Source organism: Bombus huntii, chromosome 3, assembly GCF_024542735.1.
Source record: "Bombus huntii isolate Logan2020A chromosome 3, iyBomHunt1.1, whole genome shotgun sequence".
NCBI lineage: Eukaryota > Metazoa > Arthropoda > Insecta > Hymenoptera > Apidae > Bombus > Bombus huntii.
In genome coordinates this window covers 9059073-9082316 of record NC_066240.1, presented here as the reverse complement: position 1 = coordinate 9082316, position 23244 = coordinate 9059073, and the positions used below count along the sequence as shown (strand labels likewise).

Here is a 23244-nt window from a genome sequence, read left to right as displayed (position 1 = left end):
GAAAATCCAGCAAAGCTCAGGCGAACTCGTTCGCATTTCTGTACTGTCTCCCCTGATGTAGTTAGCGTGAAAAGAAATAAAAAAAAAGAAAAAAAAAGAAAGAAAACAAAACGAAGTCAGGTGAAATAGATTCATTCGCATCCAGCAGCTGCATTCCACTCTGCAATACCTACTCTGCAAGCGTATCTAAGACCTATCGCATCTAGATTCGCATTCAGAACGAAGAATACTCGAAGCCACCGTTCCGATCGAACGAATCTTTTCCTCAGTTCAAGATTTTTCTCCTCGTTATTTCAAACGGTGAAACCGAATACTCTCTCGGCTCTCGTTGAGAAATCGTTTACACTGTCGAGACCTTAATTGCAACGACATTCAATCCACGGGCTTCGAATATTCACGCAATGGCACGGCTGAAGCACTACGCAAACAATCTCGACTGCACAGTCTCCTAAAGAGAACGCGGGACGTTGACGAGCGCAGACCGGAAACGAGGCGACACTGCCTGCCAGGAGAAGCGCACTAACACTAAGCGGAATTCATAAAAACACAGATAGACAGAAGAAAGTAGGAACAAGACAAAAGAGAATGATGCAGTATTCGAGTGGAAATAGAAGAAGAGCGGAAGAAGTATGAAAAAGATTGAAACGAAAGAGACGCTCCTCTACGAGAAACGGAAAAAGAAAGTGTACAAGATCGGCCAGCTAAATCGGATCACCTAAATATGTGCCTTGTTTAATTTTTTTATGAGAAAACTTCTCACGACAAAGTTACACCGTTGATCATACGTATTCAGGCAATTGTTTAATACAAATGGAACATTTTCTGCTACTTTCATATTTTAGTTATGTTTTTCATTTTATGAATCTCTTTCACTCATATTATGTGTTCTTTATAATAAAAATTTTGAAATAAGGAAAAATTTAAGTAGGTCGAAATATTTAAGCCGATATTTCAAGAGACCCTTTTTATACGCTCTACTGTACGCCATTTCAAGAGACGCGTGTAACGGCGGAGAGAATTTTTTCTTCGTGTCATTATGTTTCTTCATAATATGATAAATAAGGCAGATATTTAGCTGGACCATTCTGTATAGAGTTTTGTATAGATGAAGAAGAAGCAGAAGGGGTTGCAGGAAAATTTTCGAGTCATGCTTCACCGGTCACCGAGATAGCCGAGAGCAATTAAGCTAAAAACAGAAAGTTCATCTCTCCCATCGACGTTCCATCGAAGTGGTCGCGAGACGTGTCTGGTAACTCGATGATTCCCTTTGGACGTTCTCCAGTTGGTTCTTCGTCTGCCATTTTGTTCTCTAGTCTTCTTTTCTTCGAGACAGTTCCCCTCCGTTATCTTCTCGCACCTCTCCAATCGACAATGAGCTTTTCCTATCTCTTCTCTTTCATCTTTCTTCGTCCCTTTTTACTTTCTTATTTTCGTTTGTTTCCTTCGTTCGTTAATATTCTTTCACTTACTTTTGTCTGAACCGAGATCGACTCTTCTAACTCGTTCACTGTGCTCGACATGGATTTATGCCGATACATAGTCTTTAAATTATGTGAGAGGTTCAACAATTAAATCGATACAATTTTTATTCTCTACAAATTTTTAAATTTTAATATTGAAATTTTATATGATTGGTGTTTAATTTCCTAAAAATTGAATGATTTGTTTTGATGGAGGAAAAAAGCTCGGTTTTTGTGCGACTCAATGTATAGTAGTATATGTTTAAATAGAAAATTTGTATGCCGCAAATTCAATTTAATTTAATGCAATTATTGCTGGAAATATAAATTTGGTAGCCTTCCAGATAAAAATTTGACAGTGAACGTGTTAAAATGTTTTCTCTCGTGTTTTTACGTGCTCTCTCGGGATATTTAGACTCTTTTACGATTCTATTAAAATTCAACACATTCAACGAAGCGTTCGAGCATATACTTCCATCGCGAGAGAACCGGCTCGAGATCCTTTTCGAACAAACATATTTTATATTCGAAAAGGAGAATATCGTAGGGTTAGGTCGCTTGCGAGACTTGGCGACAGAGATAGGTAAAAAGAGAGACGAAAGGAGAGAACAGTCACCAGTTAAAATCTAACAGTTACAGTGGACAACGCAGAACAGAGAGTGAAAAAGACAGAGACAGATAGTTTCTATACATTTCCCGGAATAGAGATAGAAAAAAGACAAGTAGAAAGAGAAAGATAGAGAGAGAATAATCGTGTAAGGTAACAGTCGTTGTGTTTTGTGTGTTTGTCCCTTCATTCGTGTTATTGTATACGGTGAAACGAAAATTATTTTGTTCACTTACCGGAAGATCGTGTAGCGATGGCGTCACTATTAAATCCGAGTGGGCACGGTCACCTTTTCTCTGAAAATAATGAACAATGGTTTAATCGTAATTTCTCAATTTCATACGAGTTTCAAATAATTAACCATGGGAAGTGAACATGTCATTTTGATGGTGCGTATGAACAATTTAAAAATGCTGGCGACTAATTAAACGATGATGTATTCGTCAATGTAGATGTGTTCACTTTTAATAAAACTGCTACTGTTTTTAATGCATTATGTCTTTCTTACAACAAGCTAGAAAAAATATACTTTTATTATCGGTGATTGGTAAAATTTGTTTTAAACAGCTGAAAAACCATAATCGTTCGATCATGAAAGAGTTCATTTCGATCTGACCAGATCGATACTATCGTAACTCAAAGCATACCCTTGCCATGGCTACCCGAGGCCTGTAAACCAAATCGTCGAAAGCAGCTCTGTCTTTACTGTCGACGAGTTCCCTCAGCTCGGTTAGAAGAGTTAGTTTCTCATGGGTGTTCAGCAGGTCACCTAAACTGACAACCAGCTCCTCGATCGTCATTCGACGCGTCCTATAATCAGCCAGCAGCTGAGAAAGTGCAGCCCTCTCGCTTCTCGCGAGGACCACCCTCGCCTTTTCTTCCACCATCGCTGCTGTCGCGGCAGAAACCGTGTGCATACCGCCTCTGTGCCTCCAATCACTCGCAATGCTAAAGAAAATATTAACGATATCGTTCAATCTCCATTTTTCGCCCCAAAATAGCATTTACTACGAAGTTTCGATCGATTTACTTTCAAAGGACAATAGGCGGGGATATTTAAATTGTAAATTTCCATGTCAATTTAAATATTTATGGAGATAACTGTAAAATAAGGGAATGGATACTATATTGGTGCTATATATATATATATATATAAACGAAGTTTGCACTCTATAGTTTGCTTTAAGTAGAATAGGTATTTCTTACGTAGGACTCGGTGGTCGATGATTTCCTGGACTTTCTAAGAGCAGAGGGTCGTGTTCGGGATACCTAGAGGTTGGCATAACGATGGGTTGACTCGTGGTGCAAGAATGTGGCACTTTTCCGACATCGCGAATCAACAGAGTCATTCTTTTGTTCGTCTTCAGAATTTCCACTGCCTCGTCGTGTGTTGCTTCCTCGAAGTTTTGTCCATTTACTTCGATAATTTGGTCACCTACCTGGATAGCAAGAAAATACAACGTTATATCCCATTCCTTATCCCTATTTTTATATCATTGCGGCATGTACTTCAGAAAATAGAAATATAATAAATTAATAAATTAACACACCTTTCATACTATTAAAGTAAGCGAAATTTGACAAATTACAAGCTGTTACTACTAATAAATTCTCTTCCGTAACCGTAACAAATTTTTTAATCAAATCAGTAGAATTTTGTAAATACATTTTGGAGACTAAAATGGTTAATTTTATGGAATTTTGCAAAAGAGAAGCCTATAAGTTATAATTTGTGACTTGTCCTGAATTTTAATTATAACGTTCCATCATAGAATCGTAGTCTAGATCTATTATTTAATAATTAATTAACAGTTTTCTTATATTTTTTTCCTATATAGACACACGATGGATAATTGATTTTCCTGTCGAAATTCATCGAATCACGATAGACCGCGAACGAAAATCGGAAACGCCCTTAAGTGCTTGCCTTTTCGAACGCCATCAAATCTTCGCGATCGTTAGCGTTCGCTCGATGAAGCATCATTTCGATCCACTTTCGTCATCGAAGTGCTTGCCGGTGTCGCGCCATTCTAACTCAACGAACTAATTAATTCTTCCTGACATTGAATTACGTAACGAACTAATTGATACCGCTCGTTATTCGTGCACGTCCTGTTACGTCTATCGTATTTAATCGTAACCGCTTTTCTACGGACTGATTGTCTCAATATCGATAGCAAACGAATTACGTATTCATCTATAGGAATTATCGATATAAAAAATTACCGTGTGCTTTCTTCTGCTAATTAATTAAACACAACTATTCTGAAGACTTGCGAGTTTCAAGTTATTTCATCGAACCTTCTCTTGATTTTTCACTTGTCGCGCCAATTATAATTATCGTAACAATGTTAAAGGATCCTTGCTAAACCTATAATTCAGCAAATACTAGGTATTAAATTTTTAACTTATTTTATCCCGTTTCCATTGTATTAATTATTATAAAAATCTTTCTTTCTACTTTAGAAACGTATAACTTTTAAGTAACTTTGCCCTGTCTCATTTCCAAACACCTTAACAATCTTTTAAACTACCTACTCTAAAAAATTCCAACTCTGTTACTTCATTCGCAGTATCAGCACGGGAGGGAATAGAAAACTTTTCAATTTTATCACCGAGAAAATGGTCCGCTGACACATCGAAAAACCAAGTCTAATAAAAATACATCGAATCCATGGCATCGAAGGAAGAAATAAAATCTGAGATACTCTTACCAAGAGTCCAGCTCGGTCAGCTACGCTGTCCTTGTCGACCCCGGTCACATAAATCCCAAGGCCGTACTCAAGGCCACCCCTGATCATCAAACCAAGGGACTGACCGGGTTCGATGCAGAGCTCGACCTTCCTCGTCCTTGGACCGTACCTCGAGTCTCGAGGTGGATAAAGTGGAGGTGGTGATGTTGGACGACCTTGACGGTCGATCCAGCTGCAGGACTGCTGGCGACCGGAAGAAGACCACACCGGATGCCCACCTCTACATCGGGGATCCAACGCTGGTCCCCGCACTGTCATACTCAAGGTCCTGCATGATTTCAGCATCTGCAATTAAAATTGCGAGTTTGTTAAATTTTGATAGAACACTATATAAATTTTCCGATTTTTCTGTTATTTTAATTGTATACTTTAATCATATTTCTATTATATTAATTTCATTTTAATTTCCGTATATTTGAGCAAATTTCATTGTAAATTTTTGTGCACAAAACATGTAGCTAAATGTAAAAATTATCGTGAACGAAGATGGCTGTTAGATTATCTGGGTGTGACAGGTTCCGCGGAAGAGTATTCACAAAGAGTGTGGGAACGTTTTGAAAATCGGTGGAAAATGGGTTAACGTGTGGTGCAGATGGGCTTAAAGTGGTGCTGGAAGAAATGGCGAGCTTGCAAATGACAAGAAGATCGAACTTGAGATTTTCGGAAATTAATATTTTCATGGAATTTGAAAGTTGAAGAAATCGAAACAGGAGAAAGCCCCAAAATTGAAAACGAAGAGACGAAAAATTATAAAATATGTATGTAGAGTATAAGGGACAAGAAACATAAAAGATAAAATATGCAGTCCTTGCAGTGTAAAAGAGGTACAGAAAGGTGAAAAGGAATAATCGTAACAGTAGAAAAAGTCGAAAATGCCCACGAAGGAAATTCTTCGGGGATAAAAGAAGAAGAAAAATTCCACAGATAAGAGATGTGAGCTTTTAAATAACTAAGAGCAGAAATATAAAAATCCCAAAACGGAAAAGAGAGCGGCGGATCTAAAAAGGAATACAAAAATTAAATAAAGGCGTATCAGAAGAAGTAAGGTAAAAAAGTAAAGTTAAAATAAGTAAGTAAGTTCAATGAATTTATTTAACCACATCCATATATGAATTTGTTCCCTCTAACTGAGAAACCTTATTTAAACTGATGTACGAAAGCGTCGTTTACGAGCCTGCTATACACTAGCTTCGAATTAAATGGAAAATTGAGGCAGGTTATTAATTCCTCCATAAAACGTAATGCCATCAAGGATAATTAACCTCTATTATTGGCCACTCTATTGAGTTCTTATTGACCCCCGGCTACCGAGCTGCATTTATCTTGCAGCTGACAAAGACTCTCTCGCGTTGTGTAAGTATAAACGTATACCTGAAGCAAGTGACATAGTAAAATCGGTCACTGATTCAAATTTGCAATTTTCCATGACCGTAACAACTAATTAGACACGTACTGAGGACCATAAGAATTTCGAAGCCTCGTTCAGGTATCAACTGAGAACTACTTTTTCCTTTGTAATATAGTAATATAGATATAGTAAGAGAATCAATTTTGAAATAGTTTTACAGACCACTGTATATCGTTGAAATGTATATATTAACATACGCGGCACGCTTAACATGCAAAATGAAATTCCATACCTAACAGACGTATTGTTTAAACGAGGTTATTGCACTTGATCGAATAAATAGAAACATCGGAGAACTTAGACCATCCTTTGGTCATTATTCAAGCTTCGTGACGGCACTGTTATGCAAAAGAGCCTACGGACACGCACAAGCAGGAGAAGATTCCTCGCTGACGATCTTAGAATAGATCGCTTATACGTGTTGTGCCTCAACGAACTGAAAGAAATCATTGTTCGTCAAGGGTTTCTTCCGAGGTTACCTTGACAAGTGAAACAGCCAACAATCGGCGTGTGTACCGCGTCAAAGAGAAACAAACGATTTCTATCCCGTTCTCCAGCGAGGATAAAAGCTACGACACTATCGTTGGCATACGATCCTTTGTAGAATTTCCGAAAGATCGCGTAGGCTACGCATACGTGTAACAAAGAGATCGAGTGTTCTCGATCGCGTTTTTGTCAGCCGTTTGAAGCTTCCAAAAAAGAACTGATTTTGCTATGTTTAATCTTCCTGTGATCTTCAAATTTTTATATTTTCATCTCTCTGCGTTTTTCTTTTCTTTTTTTTTTTTTTTGCTTGTTTTCAATCAGAATTTATTTTCCTGTGAAAAATTTAGCAGAAAATTTTTTAGGTTTGAAAAAAGAGAAGGAAGGTATGTAAAATCTGTTATTAATATGCGCGATTGTTCGTTTTATTTTTATACTAAAAATTTTCTTCAACATTAACAACGAAATCGAAACAGACATTAAAACTAAGATCCCAGTAAGGTTAATATTCTTCTTATTTTAATGTTTGAAGACAATCTTTATGGACAACAATTCTTTCATATTTTTCTCAAACTACAATAATTGATTCAGAATAGAAACAGAATAGAACATTGGGTCGGAAATGATCTAAAGGATATATTCTGGTTAAAATCTCTCATACTATGGAGAATAGAAAGAAAAATAGTAAAAGGGAAAGTAACATTACTATGTTACGTAGCGAAGAGATAGAAAAGAGTAAAAAATTTTGAAAAGAGGAGAATTTGTAGAGAGAACGAATTTATGAGGGATCAAACAAGAGTTTCGAAACGGATGATAGAATTAAAGTCGAAGAAGAACATGTAAAAGGAATAAGGTTGGAGCAAATTCAGATCTTCACCGGAGTCTACAACCTTGGCGCGAATTAAATCAAACTGAAGAGAGAGAATTCCTCACAGAAAGATATACGCTTCGCGTATTAACAAGATCCGGTCGATCTTCAACGAGAATTTTTGCCAAATACGAAATGGTGCTTGAGTTGTTTGATTAACAGTAAAAATAGAAACCTATAATTGTACCTAAATATACGATTCTAGTCGAAATGGTATGATGAAAAAGGATAAGTATATTATAATATTATGTTGAGAAAACATGTTGGTCAACGTGGTTTCTGTGCGGTTCATATAATCCACGTTAAACTTATTTTTGGATGGAGAGAGTAGCTTTTTGTATCGATTTGAAAATATTTTAATATGTAAAGTCACGGAGATTTCCATTTGAAGCTTGTCGATTATTCCTTAAAAAAGTAGAGTCACTTGAAATTAATTGTTAGTGGCATGTTTAAAAATATTTCTGTGAGTTTCGTAATGCACCACTCCGAATTATATGGAAAAATCTGTGCGATTCCACCATCGATTGGATAGTACTTCTTGTAAGTACGTATGGAGCTCAAAACATCAATCGTTATCGCTTGCCTACAATTCAGTTTACGACCTCGCTATACGTTTCTTTGCTGTGGGTTTAGGCTATAGATTATAGGCCTATTCTCATGTCAGAAAAGGATAGAAGGAACAATTCGACAAGCATTTGTCGAGGGAAACACGCGTCCGAAGAAAATTGGCACGTGTAAGGTCATGAAGAAGTAGACGGTGCGTTCGACGGTGACGCCACTTGGTAGCTAGGATATCGATCTCCTGGCACTCCGTGACGTCACATCCTGCCTATCCTTGACCCAGCCCGAATCACGTCCTTAGGATTCCATGCTTCTGGCCCACGAAGATGCAATTTTGTCGTATCTATGCAAGGCATGTACTTGCGTCAATGTTCTTCCGCCTCCTTCATCACAGAGGACCCATCGAGAACGCGTGGAACTTTTCCGATGAGGCCGCATAAATTACTCTGTCCAAGTTGTTGGAATTACAACGCGATTCATCACGCCACGAAAATTAAGCTAATGGCATGCTTTTCGCAAAGCAAAATATTTGGTTGAGAACGTGAAACGTTTGTCGTTGAAAAAGAGTAACAATATCGATGGACTTTAGACAAAAGCTTCCATTTAAGCTTCCTGGACTGTTCCGCAATAATTTACCTAACAAACAATAGTATTTGTGTAAAATATACATAGATTTCAATTTTATGAAAATTTACAAATAAAGAGAATTTTTGGAAGTCTTCAAGTTTTATAAATGCCTATAAGTGAAATCTGGCGACAGAATAGATCGAGCAATCCAACAATTCATCCGAAAACTGTAAATCGATGACTAGTTCGCTGTCACAATTGAAGTGAGAGATTTTCACTAGAAAGCTACAGATGAAATGTGGTTTGACTACAAAGAAGACAGAGGCTACAAAAGAGAGAAATTTTTTTAACTTCCAAAACAATGCTATTATTCTAGCTATTTCCTCGTAAAATCGTGCAACGGTCCATGACTCTGTTGCGATAAACGCAGAACGGAAATCGTGTTTCGCGTGTGCATGAACGATTAAAAAGCCTCACAGATTCTTATCCTTAATAAACCTGGTGGAACTTTCGTACGTGATATTGGCTGAAAGTACACAACTACTGTTTGCGTTTTTTACAAAACGCACGATAGACATATTTATAGAATTGTTATATGGGAAACGAGGAACTGCTGATTCATCCGTTGCAATAATCGATGCATAACAAAATGGATATTAAATAGACCATATCTGTAACTAATCGTATCTGGACTATAATCACAACATAACGATTATTGCATATCGTATTTATTATACAGTACTTATTGTAATATTCCATGGATGAAATAAATTTCTGTTGAAATTCCATTTGTTTAATTAATTTTATAGAAATGCGAATTTGCATAAATATTCGAAGTCTAACATAAATAATATAGCAATGTGTAATCAGAACACCGAGCATGCAACGATTCAGTAGAATATACGCGTCCTGGTCAGCCCTCCTTCGTAAAAACATTACAGAATATACACATATTTTGCATAATGGTTTTTACTTAGCTTACTTTTTTCTCAGTCTGGGTGGATTTTTGTAAACGAAATTTCACTTACTTCCCGAACAGCTAAAAAGCTGAAATTTTAATTCTTGCATCAGCACCACTTTAGAAAAAAGTCGCTGTTTTAGATTTTCAACATGTCATATAATATAACATATAATAAAATATATATAAAATATAATATAACATATATTTTTGCATATGTAATAACAAAAAATGATTAGTGAACAATCCAAGCGACTTTTAGAATTTGTCATATACATGTATGTGTGATACACAGAGGAAAATAACTTTTTTAATGAAGCATTATTAACTAATTGAACGTTATTATATTATTAGACCTCATATTAGTTTAGTTTCAAAGTTATCAAAATTTTAACATTTTCAAAGACTGATGTCTTTGATACATCGCAAAGTTAATGCAACGAGTCCACGAGGTTTTTATTTTTAATAATATGAATTCAACAATTGGGCGGTACCTTATTGTATGATTATCGCGTGTGTTCAACATATACAGGTTTTCCTATGCACTATTATTACACTGAATTTCTTAATGATACCTGATAAAGAATATTATTTTTCTTCTTTTTACGTTTTTAAACAAACACCATCTTTTTCCATTTTTTATTTAAAATTTCCTTTAGGCTATCAACGATCCACAGTCTTTAGCAGCGCAATAAATCAAACGTACAACTAGCCAGCTATGCAACACTAATTATTTCACTTTCATTGGCGTTAAACACGCCAAGATTCGTCGGAAAATGAGACCACATAGCTACGCGTAAATTACGAGGTCATTCAGAAGCTTCCGCGAAGGTTTACAGCCCGCATATTGCCAAGCAAATTTCATGGTCGTCGTCCGTCTTCTGGGACGAGGGCCAATTAAATAAATAATTCATGAGGTCGAAGAGCAAGCGGGAAATCGTCCAACCAAGTCGGCTGAAACTCTTTATCGCGTCCTGGCCAGGGCTATTTCCTTTCGACGACGTCATATACGTCATATAATCCTTTTCGACCAAGTATCACGTGCACATCCCTGTTCATAAATATTAGGAAACTTATGAAGACTTAAGTAAATCCGAAGGATCAGCAGGAAATTATTAAAGCTTCTAAATAAGTTATTTCCTTCGAAGTATATTGAACATTATAATAACAATCACACCAGTTCGATATAACAAAATTAATTCTCTTCTTGTCCACGTATGTGTCTTTCCATCACCATTTCGATTATTTTTATATTCATATTATTACTTGTTATTTAACTCCATACGTGTTGTAGATAATTTTACGGTACAAATTTAGATTTTGAATAGACTTTGTAATGGCTGACTAGGACGTGTATATTCTACTGAATCGATACACGTTCGACTTTCTAATTATATTGCTATGTTATGATATATAGCTGTTTATCTAATTTACTTTCAAATCTTTCATTAATATTTAGATTAGAATTCTATAAAGAGCAAAACATAATTACTAGAATTTGATGTATTACTATGATTCTATCAAGTACGTTCAACAATCTTCGATCGTAATCTTGTGTAAATATAAAATTCTCATCGATCAATCGCTTTCTTGGTACTTTAGGTTAATTGCTTCGTATGAAACTGGTAGATGTATTAATAGTAATGAACGAAATTAATATTAAAATTTACGTATATTTCATCCTCGTGAGGACGCTACTCGAGTTCCGTCGACAAATCGGGAAGTTGTTCTGATAGTCGTGGGACCGACTATCGGTCTGGTCACTTTCGTGATTCCCGGCGATACTTCTCGATCAATTTCGCTCGAGATAAGCGACCTCGGTCGACGTAGGGGATGGACTACAGACGAGTAAACAAGTTTGGCCACGTCTATTGGGTGGACACCATCGACGATTGATTTCTGCTTCCCTTGTTTAGGCATTGGATAGATTTTCGGTATAACACCTACATTGCTGATTGTCTAATCAATCTAATCAATGAAAGTCTTTTCATTATACAGAGTGTTTTGTTTATCTTGGTCAACATCTCAATTACTCTTGTTACTGCAAGGAATTGTATTAGGACAAAGTTAATTCAATAGTAGAGAGGATCGATATCACCGCGTTATTCCAATACTTTTCGGTTAAACGTTCTTTCGTACATGAAGTTTAATAGCCACGCTGGAGTCGAATTTTTCACATTTCGACGATCTTCACCCGAACGCTCGTAAGTTAAGTCGTTACGAAGGAATTGAGTTACCGCGCCATTGGAGCCGGAAAGTGTTACTTTATCGCGGCTTCGAGGCACGTGGATCAAGGGAATTCTTCGAAAGTATTGCAGTACTATCACGTACATTCACGCGCGAACAGAAAACGCAACACACCATGTAACGAAGCTCTGTCCGTGAATTTTGAACCGTTATTCACACATTTTGTCAATATACGCTATAAAAATTTACACAGAACTCACGATGCTCGTATGGTAACTTTATTTTACTCGGAAGGATCGATAAGTATGTATTCTCGATATTATGAAAGCTCATTCTTGTCGGCGTTGCTCCAAGCGCTCTCGCGATTTAACTTCCGCTTTCTGGGTTAAGAGTTCCTTAAACAGCTAGCTGTATTACTCTTCGCCGATGACAAGATATTTTTTACGACTTGCAATCAGCGTAAAAATATGGAAGAACGGCGATGTACGTGTGGAATAATGGGTTGGTGGAAGCTCGCGGCGGAAATGACGCCGATCCTCCGCAACAAAATCGGCTCGTAACGCACATTTCCATGACAATCGGCATTTAGCTAGGCACAGATAAAAGATTCGATCACTTTCGCGAATTCTCAAGCGATCTTTCTGGGTCAAGTATTTCCTGCAATAGGTATAAAGGAAGACGAATTTATGGTTGTGTATTCACAGTTTCTCCTGGCGATGAAAATTCATGTTTGCTCAACCTTTTTCCGACAATTTCAGATAAAAGTAGTTCTCGGTTATTTATGCTTGCCTTATAGATAATCTAAATGTCGCGCATTAAAACTCAAACTACTTAGGCTGGTTTTTACTTCCATCGCTACTTTTACTGTCGTAGAAAACCCACGATTATCAAGTGCGATAGTGTTCACAGAAATGTAAGTTAGAGATAAGAGTACAGGAAAACGAAAAAAAGCAATAAGGATTGGGAAATAAAATTACGCTAAAGGAATTCTAGAAACTAACGTATATAATAATTCTAATATTTTTAGAATAGCCATTTATCTTTCCTTTAATTTCAAAACTTCTCAGCATATCCTGTTATTTTGGAGTACTACGCAATTTTAAATTGTTATTTGTCACTTGTGATACACTTTGCAATATCTGTTGGATAAAGAACAAACATGTGATTTAATAAGTAAATTAGTATTAACACTTCTGCATGCTCTGTGTATTTACGTGTATGTTTCAGAAAAAAGATAATAATATGAAAGCGCTTAAATATTAAAAAATTCCCCAAAATAAATCCTTCTTCGCGTTAGAGGAAATATCAAGCACTGAGAAAGAGACATCAAGAAAAAATAAAAATAACAATATACTTATCAAACGGTGAAAAAAGTGGGCTATAAAAAAAATTCCGTTAAAGTATAAACCCAATCGTCTGGAGCAGGATCTGAAAATAATTATCGATCCGGCGTGGATACGGCGGAGTCAAAAAGGAGTCGGCTTTTTCCGGAAATAGAAAAGGACAGGTTTGATACATAGTGGCGATGATAACAAGAACCCGAAGAGATATGGAGCGGGGAGCAATTTCACATCGATCTATCGCTATTCGTGTGCGAGTATCCCCATAAACGTACACTCGATGAAACGAGTACGCCTTTTCTTACCAGAATTCCGGCAACGACGGGATTCTGAGGCAGCTTCCGCGGTAGCCTCGTGAATTATGTAGGGAGAAAATAAATGACGGGGATTCTTGCCGGAGGGCGCCAGGGCGCCTGGCGCCGAGACGACGACCGAGAAGTCGAGACAGAGACGTTAGGAGAAAAAAATCGGACGGCGCGCGGGCTGAGGGGTAATGGTGATTTCAGGCGTTCGTGAGTGGAAAGCGTGAATTCGTTGTCATTTTTTCTTTTCGACCATTTTTCTTCGGCTTTTGTGGCTCAATTCTTGAATGATTGAGACACTCATTGCGAAAAGCTAAAGAAGTTGTAAATCGTAATATGTCGATAAGATTGTTTCCGTGAACTGAACAACTCTATTCAGAAGATACAAACATCTTCAATTTACATTGGAATTTATGATTATTTGTGCTTATTATAATAAATCAATTTATAGAAATAAATCACTCGTTTTTTGAAAAATTGAACACTACTGTAGCGTTATTCTGTTAGCCCTAAAAATTACTGTATAGCCGTTAAGATTTAATATAATTGGTATATCTGTGTAGGAAGCGTACTTCAAATTACTCTTATTAAAATAATCCTCAGCTTTCATTCATAGCAGATTTCACTAAGTGATGGCAAAATCAAATAGACTTTATCCCTTAAAAGCCTGGATTGCGTGGTGGCACAGCTACTGTCTGACCTTTGACAGACTTTTCTACTGGCGCCGTAGTCTTATAAGCGAGAAAAGGCCGCGAGACAATAAAGCGAGATTAAGTGTGACATTTCAAGCTAATACTATCCAAATTGATAACATGTTTTTACTTTATATTGGCATATTTTTTTTATAACCAAATGTCAGAATCTTTGAACGCAGTATCAAATATTATAATTCTGATACTTTTCCGGTATTCTTACTCCCATTATATTTATTTTAAACTACTGGAAAGTATGCACACGTGCTTTTATAGAAATAAAAATATAATTACAATAGATACCCGTTTATTTCTATTCCATCATTTTGATTATAATTATTTATGCGTAATTTATTTGAGTATTGTAGTTATAGTCATCTATGTACAATTTATGTAGTGTTTATGTAAAAATAAAATGTTTAATATTTCCTCTGAGAAACTTCCCAATCAACATCAGCTATTTATAACCGCGCTATCACGTCACGAGCTCTGTCCGTCGACGAAATTTGAAGCAACCATGTCTGAACAGCATTAGAGCGGCTTCGTTTAATGGCACGGTAATTCCCCAAAAAGTCTATTACATCCGTAGTACAGTTCAGAAGTTCCATCTCGCGGTTCGAAATTCCACGTCGCCCTAATGAACTCTGTGGAAAAACGCGCCATAAATCTGGCAAACTTTTCGCGCGCTGTCCACGCTTCTTGCTCTTGCCGCGCCTATCGACCATTACGAAATAACAAGCCACGGCCACCGTTACGGTTTACGACGAGCCACTGCAATTTAATCCGTAGCTCGTCCGAGCGTTTATATTCGATCGATGTCAGACAAGAAGCAGACCGGAGCCGGATGTCGGTCTCCGGGAGACAGCCTTTCGAAATAGCAAACAATTCCGGAACACCGTTCATATCACGACGAGTTTTATCGAGAAATCCTTTTCAGGAAGATCTCCTTAAAATACTAGTTTGATCGATTTATTTTACGACAACACTCATTAGGTCTTTTCTTTCTTTTCTTTTTTCTTTTTGGAATTTTTTATGGATTTTTACCGAAGATGAAAAGAAGAATAAAAATAGATTCTAAATAGAGATTTTACTTACTAAATATTACAAGTGTTGCACTTTGGACATTTCGTATTTCCAACACCTGAATATCCTTTTCACTTTTTAAATATTGAGTAATCATTTGTTAACGTACGTATACAGGGTAACTGTTGGTAACTGGTGGTACAAAATATAGAATAAAATTTTCTTTTTTTAATTTTTTTTCTTTTTTTTTTTTAATTTTTCCATCGAGACAACGATCTACAGTGAGATCCGTTATAACGTACCGCACGCGTACCGAGCGAAAATTCAAAGTCGATTTTCTCGAAAACAAAGCCTCAAACGAAAACTTTTCATTCTATATTTTCGACTTCTTTTTTCCACTTTCCGCTTGTACCACCAGTTACCAACCACCCTGTATAATGCACAATTATTTTGATATTCGCTTAAAGTGCTTGACATGTACCAGAATAAGATTGAGTTCCTTAATAAATATAAACATTCGTAGTAACAATCGCAAACGAACGTGAGGAAAAACCACAAACGTATTCCAATCCTAGATAGAACGTTTGTATGCAAGCCGACACTGGAATTTGAGCAATAGGACGGTACAAAGTCCGGGGCGGAAATTGGAGCTCGATAGGTGGACCTTGAATCAACGAAACTTCGTTTTGATTACGAGAACGAATATGCGACACTGTTATCCAGTACAAGCAGTGCGAACACACCGGAAACTTAATCCGTGGATTGTCGAACTGGGTCAACCATTTGACCTATCGTAATCATTCAGGAATCGCGGCTCTTCCAATTTCCTCAAGTCATCTGGGTCAAGGCTGCGCCATCTTTTCACTAATTAGACAGTAATTTGTAAAAATACGTAATGAATAACTTTCTTCAAATCTTATCAAATATGTAATATATAGAAGAAGATAGAATAAATAGACTGTCGAAAACTCTACGAATTTTTTGAACAACCCGAGAAAAATTGACCGAAGAAAGAGAGAGATCCTGCTTGTTTGTGATTTTGGAGATGTTAAATTGCAAAGAGCACCCTCAGGCAGTGCAGTTTACTTCTACGGATACTTTTCTGCAACTGGGATCTTGTTTATTCTACTAGATTTCTTTTTTTACGCGTTTCAATAGAACGAGGAGCGTAAGTTTCAAGGCCGCGAACTAGTAGAATCATCGATCCGTATCTCTCTCGAGATTGGTTTTCACAAACTTTTCAGAAATACAATAACTTCTTAACAGAGGGAGGAAAGAAGGACACCAATATCTTCTCTGGGAGCCAGAGTGAATTTGCGCACAGGCGATGGAATAAGTATCTGTGAGAAGCAGAGAAGTAACAGGCGATAGTTCTCTTGTTTCGGGCCGCGTTCAATTGACGACCTAAACGGGTAGCTTTTCGGCAACTGAACATTTACGTCTTTGTCTTATTTTCTGTTGAGTTGTTATGTAACAAATAGTGTTTACTACGGTATTAACAATAACTCTTTGTACAAGTTGAACCAGTTTTTAACTGCTACGTAACAAACGTAGAAAAATTATTCGTACGCATGTACACGTTCGTATTTTTCACATACATATCCACTACTCTTATCAAATATAATTTTATCTAAAAAATCTAAACTATCTTTTGCCCATCACCGTATGCTACGTAAATATATTTCCTTCCTAACAACTTTCCACCCTACAACAGCAAAATAATTAACCATCCACTGCTCTGAACCATTAAATCATCACAATCTTCTTTAAACCAAACAATATTCTATACTCGTTACAGCTATATCAGAGAAATATCGACGAACCGAGGCTACCAAGTAATCCGAACACATAATTCTCCCCTTCTAGCTAAGCCACTCTCGAGGGTGAAGATACATGTAACCCTGAAACAGGGTCGAATATATTATTTTTATTGTTCCCAAACAGCGAGATAGCCCGTGTCTAAAGTAGCCACACAGCATCGATAGAGGATAGGAGAACTTGGGCCATGTATTCGAAATTCCGAGGCGGTTTTCACCGAGGTATGTGCCTCTTCACCGAACCAGTCTGATACCCTGATGGGCCATTGTCGACGGGCTTTTGTCTAGAAACTCTGGAGCTACTACGAGAGTATGATGAGCTACCGGATCCAGAGATACCCATCAGAAGCGTTTACACCAGAGATTACTCGTGGCGTGGCTCCGAGCAACGCTTCTTTTCCATCCGGCCAGTCGATAGTACTCACCCTCCCTTTCGCCCTTTTCTCTCATTTTTTCATGCTCGACACCGCGGAATTTCAGACCTCGACGATGGACAAAGAAAGAGAGAGAGAGAAAGAGAGACCTGGCGGTCCATCGAACAAAGTCATTGATCGAACCCGTCTCTCCTTTTGGATACATTTTTTTCAGAGGATCGTCAGGGAGCCTCGATTATCAAGCAAGCGCTCGAACCTTGCACAGGCGCTTCTATCGAGTCGTTCAATAAAATTGTTTCCTTTTACTCTCTGTTTTTTTTTCTCTCTGCTTTTTATATATCAATGAGTAATTTATTTTCAAGGTATTCAAGGTTTTAGACATTTCTCTTACACAGGATTTACATTGTTATCTTCAAGGTGTGGTGGCAGTGTCATTTCTTTTTATGTTTCTTATGATTTGGGTACATTCTGCATCGAGAAAGTTTTCGTTTCGTACAAAAGACCACGAATTTTGATTCTGCTTAGTCGAGATGGATATCATGTAGAAAAATTTAGGAGGAACCTATTCGCTCATGTTAATAAACAAAATGAAAAATGCAGCAGTAACGAATTTTCAGATAAATTGGTTAATAGAAGTTGCAGGCGAAGCATTCTACTTCTTTCATCTTAAAAGAAAACCTACAGAGTATTGCCAACCTCGATCTAATAATTTCATAGATGAAACAGCGATCGAGCTCCAAGAAATGTTTACCACCGTTTCGGACGCTCGCTGTGTCGGCGTTTCTTATAAGAAGAGTTCCTCGAAAATTACAATGTAAAATGTTTAAGCGATATTTCGAGCTAACGTTGGAGGCGGGCTAACCTCGTTTATAAAACACGGTAATATAGTTGAAAGTTTCACTATAATCCTTCGTGATCTCGGACGAGCTTCCAAGTTAAATTAAATAACGCGCTGGGTATCTTGCGCAATTTTTGCTCCTTCGATAAAGTCCGAACTGACAAGCGTTTATTTTGGGATTGGGTAGAATTGAACGTCGAAGTTGGAAGTTGGAAGTTGGAGTTCGATTTAAAGCAACGATTCGCAAAGTTGGAAGTACTGTACGTATTCTTGATACGAAATTTGAAATTATGCAAGTCAGGCTGGAAAGAGATGGTATAGAAGCGCGGAGCTTATAGATGATAAGTGACGAAGAACACTTGGAATAATTGAGAACAAAGATCAAAGATATCTGCCGTACTACACCGCCGGAAGCACTCTTTGGCATCAATCGAAACCGATTCAGACAAAACGAACTTTTGAAGAAGAAAGCGTTTCCTACTTTTGTCAGTTACTTTCTGGATATTTCTACTATCTCGTTATGTTTATGCATTTTAAAGCGTATAATCTTCAAATTTTGATCTATTTCAAGGCTGCAATATCTTTTTCTAGCCTTCCTTCTTTTATCAATTGTGATTGAAATTTATTGGAAGATGAAAATGAGACGAAGGATATTTATATTCTAGAAAAGCGTTCGAACCGTTCCGTTCGTCAGATAACACTTATCGAAGGAAATCGTCTGCCCCAGCCCACATAATTTAGCTGAGAGCCAGGCTGGTATTTGCGATCGATGGGATGGCTCTTAAGGTCACTCATAAATACAAAACACTCACAATCGATTGCGCACCAATGGTTAGAATGATTTAACACTGATTTTTGCTCGTGATCAGGCACGTAGCCAACGAATCGTGTTTAGGGAAACGTTCCAAAATTCGAAGACTTCGGTACGGTATCGGTTTGTATGTGGTAGTCACTCTACACAGAGTCCGTAACGATTGTCAAATCAACGCCTACAATCTAAAGAAATAGAATTTCCATCGCACACATATCGACATAAGCAAATTTTTATCAAAGCGTATCATCGATCATTGATCCAACCCTTGTCGCTTTTATAAAGATCGACGCCTAAATATAAAAATCGAAATCTCTGTGCGACAAAAATTTCCTTATGTTTGTCATAGAATATAAAACATGAGATGACACAATGATAAAATACAACATCTACTGTGATACGATCGGCGCATGCAATAGAATGAGCTGGTAACACGCGCCAACGCGTGTATATGTGTGTGATTTATCGTTACGTAAACCGGGTGATATTATGTTTCTGGTTTGGAAAATGAAAGTAGAAACTCACTTTGAGGGCCTCCTCGTGGGTCACCGCCCGGAAGGGTGTGCCGTTTACCTCCAAGATGGTGTCTCCTGGCCTGAGTCCAGCACGTTCGGCCACCGAACCCTCCTCCACCCTCGAAATGTAGACACCCACCCCTGAGAACAATTCACAGACTTTCCATCAGACCGGAAGCTGTCTGGCGACTGGTCCACGACCAGTGCACGCTATAACCTTCCACCCAGGGCGCGTTCTTTCCAACTTTTTTCCGTACGATCGTACTGAAAGTGCACTCGCGATTGAGAGAAATTTGATAGACACGTGGCGGCATTTAAAAACGGGAGCACTTAAATAAATTATTCTTCGATATCGCTCGAAAAGTGAATGGAAAGAAGAGTGGCGCGGAAATTATTGATCTATCCAATCTCTTTTTCCTCCTTTTTCCATTTTTATTCGTCTTTTTTTATATAGGATAGAAATGTTGGACATAATAGTTATTATGACAGATAGGATATTTTGAATGAATTGTACTTAGGTCCGACCTAACGTTTGTAATAATAGCGAACCATTTGCATGAGTTTAAATTGAATATTTAACACAATTACTAATTAATCGCGCTAATCCTTGCACATAATCAACCACATGGAACGAATCTCTAGGAAATTCGCAACAAAATAAATTATCTCCAACTAGGTCGCAATCTATTAAACAGTTTAACGTCGAACGTGGAAACTTTTCCCGTAATACGGTTGAGGAATTCAATTGAAAAGTGGTACAAGTGTTTTCTATTCTGATGTGCTTTAACGCGCAATGTTTAACTTTATCATGCTAAAGATTTCCTCGCTTGTACTTTCTTTCTCTTATGCTTCTCGATCGACTCTTTCAACCCAGTATAAACCAAGAAAAATTCGCGCGAACTGTCAATTATACTATAAATTTCATATCATTATTAAATGACAAAACAAAAGCCATCACATGTATAATGCAATTATTAATACTTATTTCCTATCAAAAAAGAAATTGAAAATTCTTATTTTTCACATCCGATACCAGAAATACGAGAAACTCTAACGATAAAGGAACAATTATTTCTGAATCGTTAATTCTAAATGCTTCGCTATTTTATTACACTGTTGGAAGGTTAATGCATTATTTCTATAAAATCGTTTTAAAATCGTACGAGGAAGGTTTCGAATTCTTCAATCTTCAAATTGCGAGTAGAGGCACAAAAATTCCCGTAAATAGCCAGCGAAACGCCGCAGAAACGACACGATGAAAATCGAAAAAGAAGAAAAAAGAAAAAAAGAAGGAAAGAAGTAACGATAGTACAGTCCCCGAAACATTTGAATCTCGAGCACAGAGACGTAGCCATAATCTCCTCGAGCCAAGACTGTATCATGAGCCGCTTTTGAGGCTCCATAAATCGCGGCCAGGGAAATTGATCCATTAGAATGCAAGAGGGTGGGCCGTTCGTGTAACATGACGAGGTAAAACTCCCATTTTTGATCGCAGCCACCGCCAACGTGTTACATCTCCTGCGAGTCTCCGATGAAAACGCGCCGTGGGCAGAAAATCGGGTTAGCTTCTTGTGTTGATAAGTGAAATAACATAAATAACGTAAAGGGAAGTTTGGTTGCTGTTCTCCTTAGTTAAAATGTTTTATCTAGCACTTTTATATTCTAAACTTCAAATATTTCAATATACTCTGAAAGATGAAAATTAGGTCTCGACTTATCTTCGCTAAATGTCTTTATTTGAACGAAAAAAGGCGAAGACAACACAAGAGAAGAATGATAAAACTTTGGTTTTCTTCAATTTCGAAATAACGGGTACCGTATTTTATCTAAGGAGGACAAAGTAAAATCGAAGATAGAAATAAGGAATGTCACAGAGAAACTTAACAATGGGAATGAAAGGAAAATAGGTGAGAAGAAAACGAGTGGGAGCACGAGAAGGAGCAGTAGAGTGCGGATGCAGAACAGTGAAACTGCTTGTAAAACAGAGATTACGATTTTGTGCCGGTGCGTGTTCTCTTGTGTCTCGCGAGCAACGTAATAGAAGGGCCATGCAAAACGATTTTTCTGCGGAAATACGTTGCGATAAGGATTGCCTCTGATCTAGAACTCTAACCACAAGGAAATAAGGAAATGAGAAAAGAGATTACGTATTCCTTCTTCTCGACTTTTCTCTCTTTTTCATTATTTACCTACTTGCTGGGAAATATTCCATTTCCTGGTTGTGTGCTTTTGTAGTGATGTATGGAAATCCCAGAATATTATGGTTAAATTGATCGTCTTTGTTATTTCCGCAGAAAGAAGGGAATATTACGACGCACTATATTTATGGTTGGGCTGGCGAATACATTGAATATATTTGTGGTATGATACTTTTCGAGCTCGTGCAACGAGAATTCAATGGCGTATTATTTAGATGTATGTTTTTATACGATAAAATGTCTTTTAAAAATAACTTTTTCCCTGATAGAGTATTGACAATTGTTGTATACTTTTCTTGCTGGCAAATTTATGGCGAACAAAATCTTTGAACGTCCAATTCGTTCGAACGGTTTCTTGCTCGCACAAATTGTTCGATGAGCCTTTTCTTCTTGCAACGTTTTCAGTTCTTTTAAACGAAGCACGTACTAGTCACAATAAGGAAACGAAAACGTTTGTTTGTTCGAACTTCGTTTGATCGCTGTATTGAAGTGAATATATTTTTTAAAAAATATTGAAAGAGTATTAAATAAAGAACATGTTGATGATAAAATTGTAATGATCAGAGATGATAGGCATAATTAATTCAAAATACAGTTTCCCTTTATTCCAAGGAAGAACACGTACATAGAAGAATAGTATAGATTCTCGTTCGTGCCTGAACTAATTAGGCAAAAGTTCCAAGTAACGGTACCGTGGTTGATGAGATTCTACGCCACGTATGTTTCGATGCATTATACATTACACAAATTAGCTGCAACTTAATAGCGATCAAACTGAGCCAGGCGTTTACGCTATCTTTTGTATCATTTTAATTGAATGCCGCGCAAGACCGTGTTAATTAGCTCATTAACCGGTATCTAAAATTGCGAAGCGCGTCATAAATCTGACTCCACTCTCTGTTATATGAAGCAACGCGCACAAAACTTTCCTCGGTCATTTACTGAAATAAAAACAAATAAAAAGGGAAATTAAATAGATTTACACCTTAACGTACGTATCGCGCCAACATATGTTCTATGTTAAATAATTACTGAATTGCAAACGTTTATATATTATGTATCTATTCAACAATATATAAAATATTCAAAGTATACGACTCGTTGTAATTTCTATTAGATGAAACAACGTAAATGACGTATATTAGATATTAAATATATTAAGTTAATATTAAATATAAATATTAAATATATAACGTACGTAGACATAACAATAACCAAAGCTTTTTTAATATATTCTTAAGCTTTCGTATCAATATCTTAAATAATTGTTTAAATCGCTCTTCACAAAAGGCCCATCGTTCAAACGTTAATCACGAAACTTTCGGGACACGAGTATAATCCTCAATTCCCGGAATTATAGAAACCAATGTAAATTCGATCTAGAATCTAGGTATCTAGCGCATCATATTGCCAAGAGAAAGAATAAAATATTAAAAAATATAGCTCGGCAAAGGACACGGGATTATACTTGCAAAGCACGAA

General features: G+C 37.1%; 1 protein-coding gene across 7 annotated transcripts in view; it reads right to left on the bottom strand.

The window, feature by feature from the left end:
- LOC126863721 (whirlin) overlaps positions 1 to 23244 on the bottom strand; it is a 108690-nt gene that overhangs the window by 40446 nt on the left and 45000 nt on the right. For all 7 annotated transcript variants that reach the window (XM_050614161.1, XM_050614166.1, XM_050614162.1 and 4 more), the window contains 5 exons: positions 19575 to 19705; positions 4782 to 5105; positions 3274 to 3506; positions 2715 to 3015; positions 2304 to 2363 (listed from right to left, as the gene is read on the bottom strand). In XM_050614161.1, the coding sequence (XP_050470118.1) occupies positions 2304 to 2363; positions 2715 to 3015; positions 3274 to 3506; positions 4782 to 5105; positions 19575 to 19705 (1049 nt within the window). The remainder of the gene's footprint in view (positions 1 to 2303; positions 2364 to 2714; positions 3016 to 3273; positions 3507 to 4781; positions 5106 to 19574; positions 19706 to 23244) is intronic.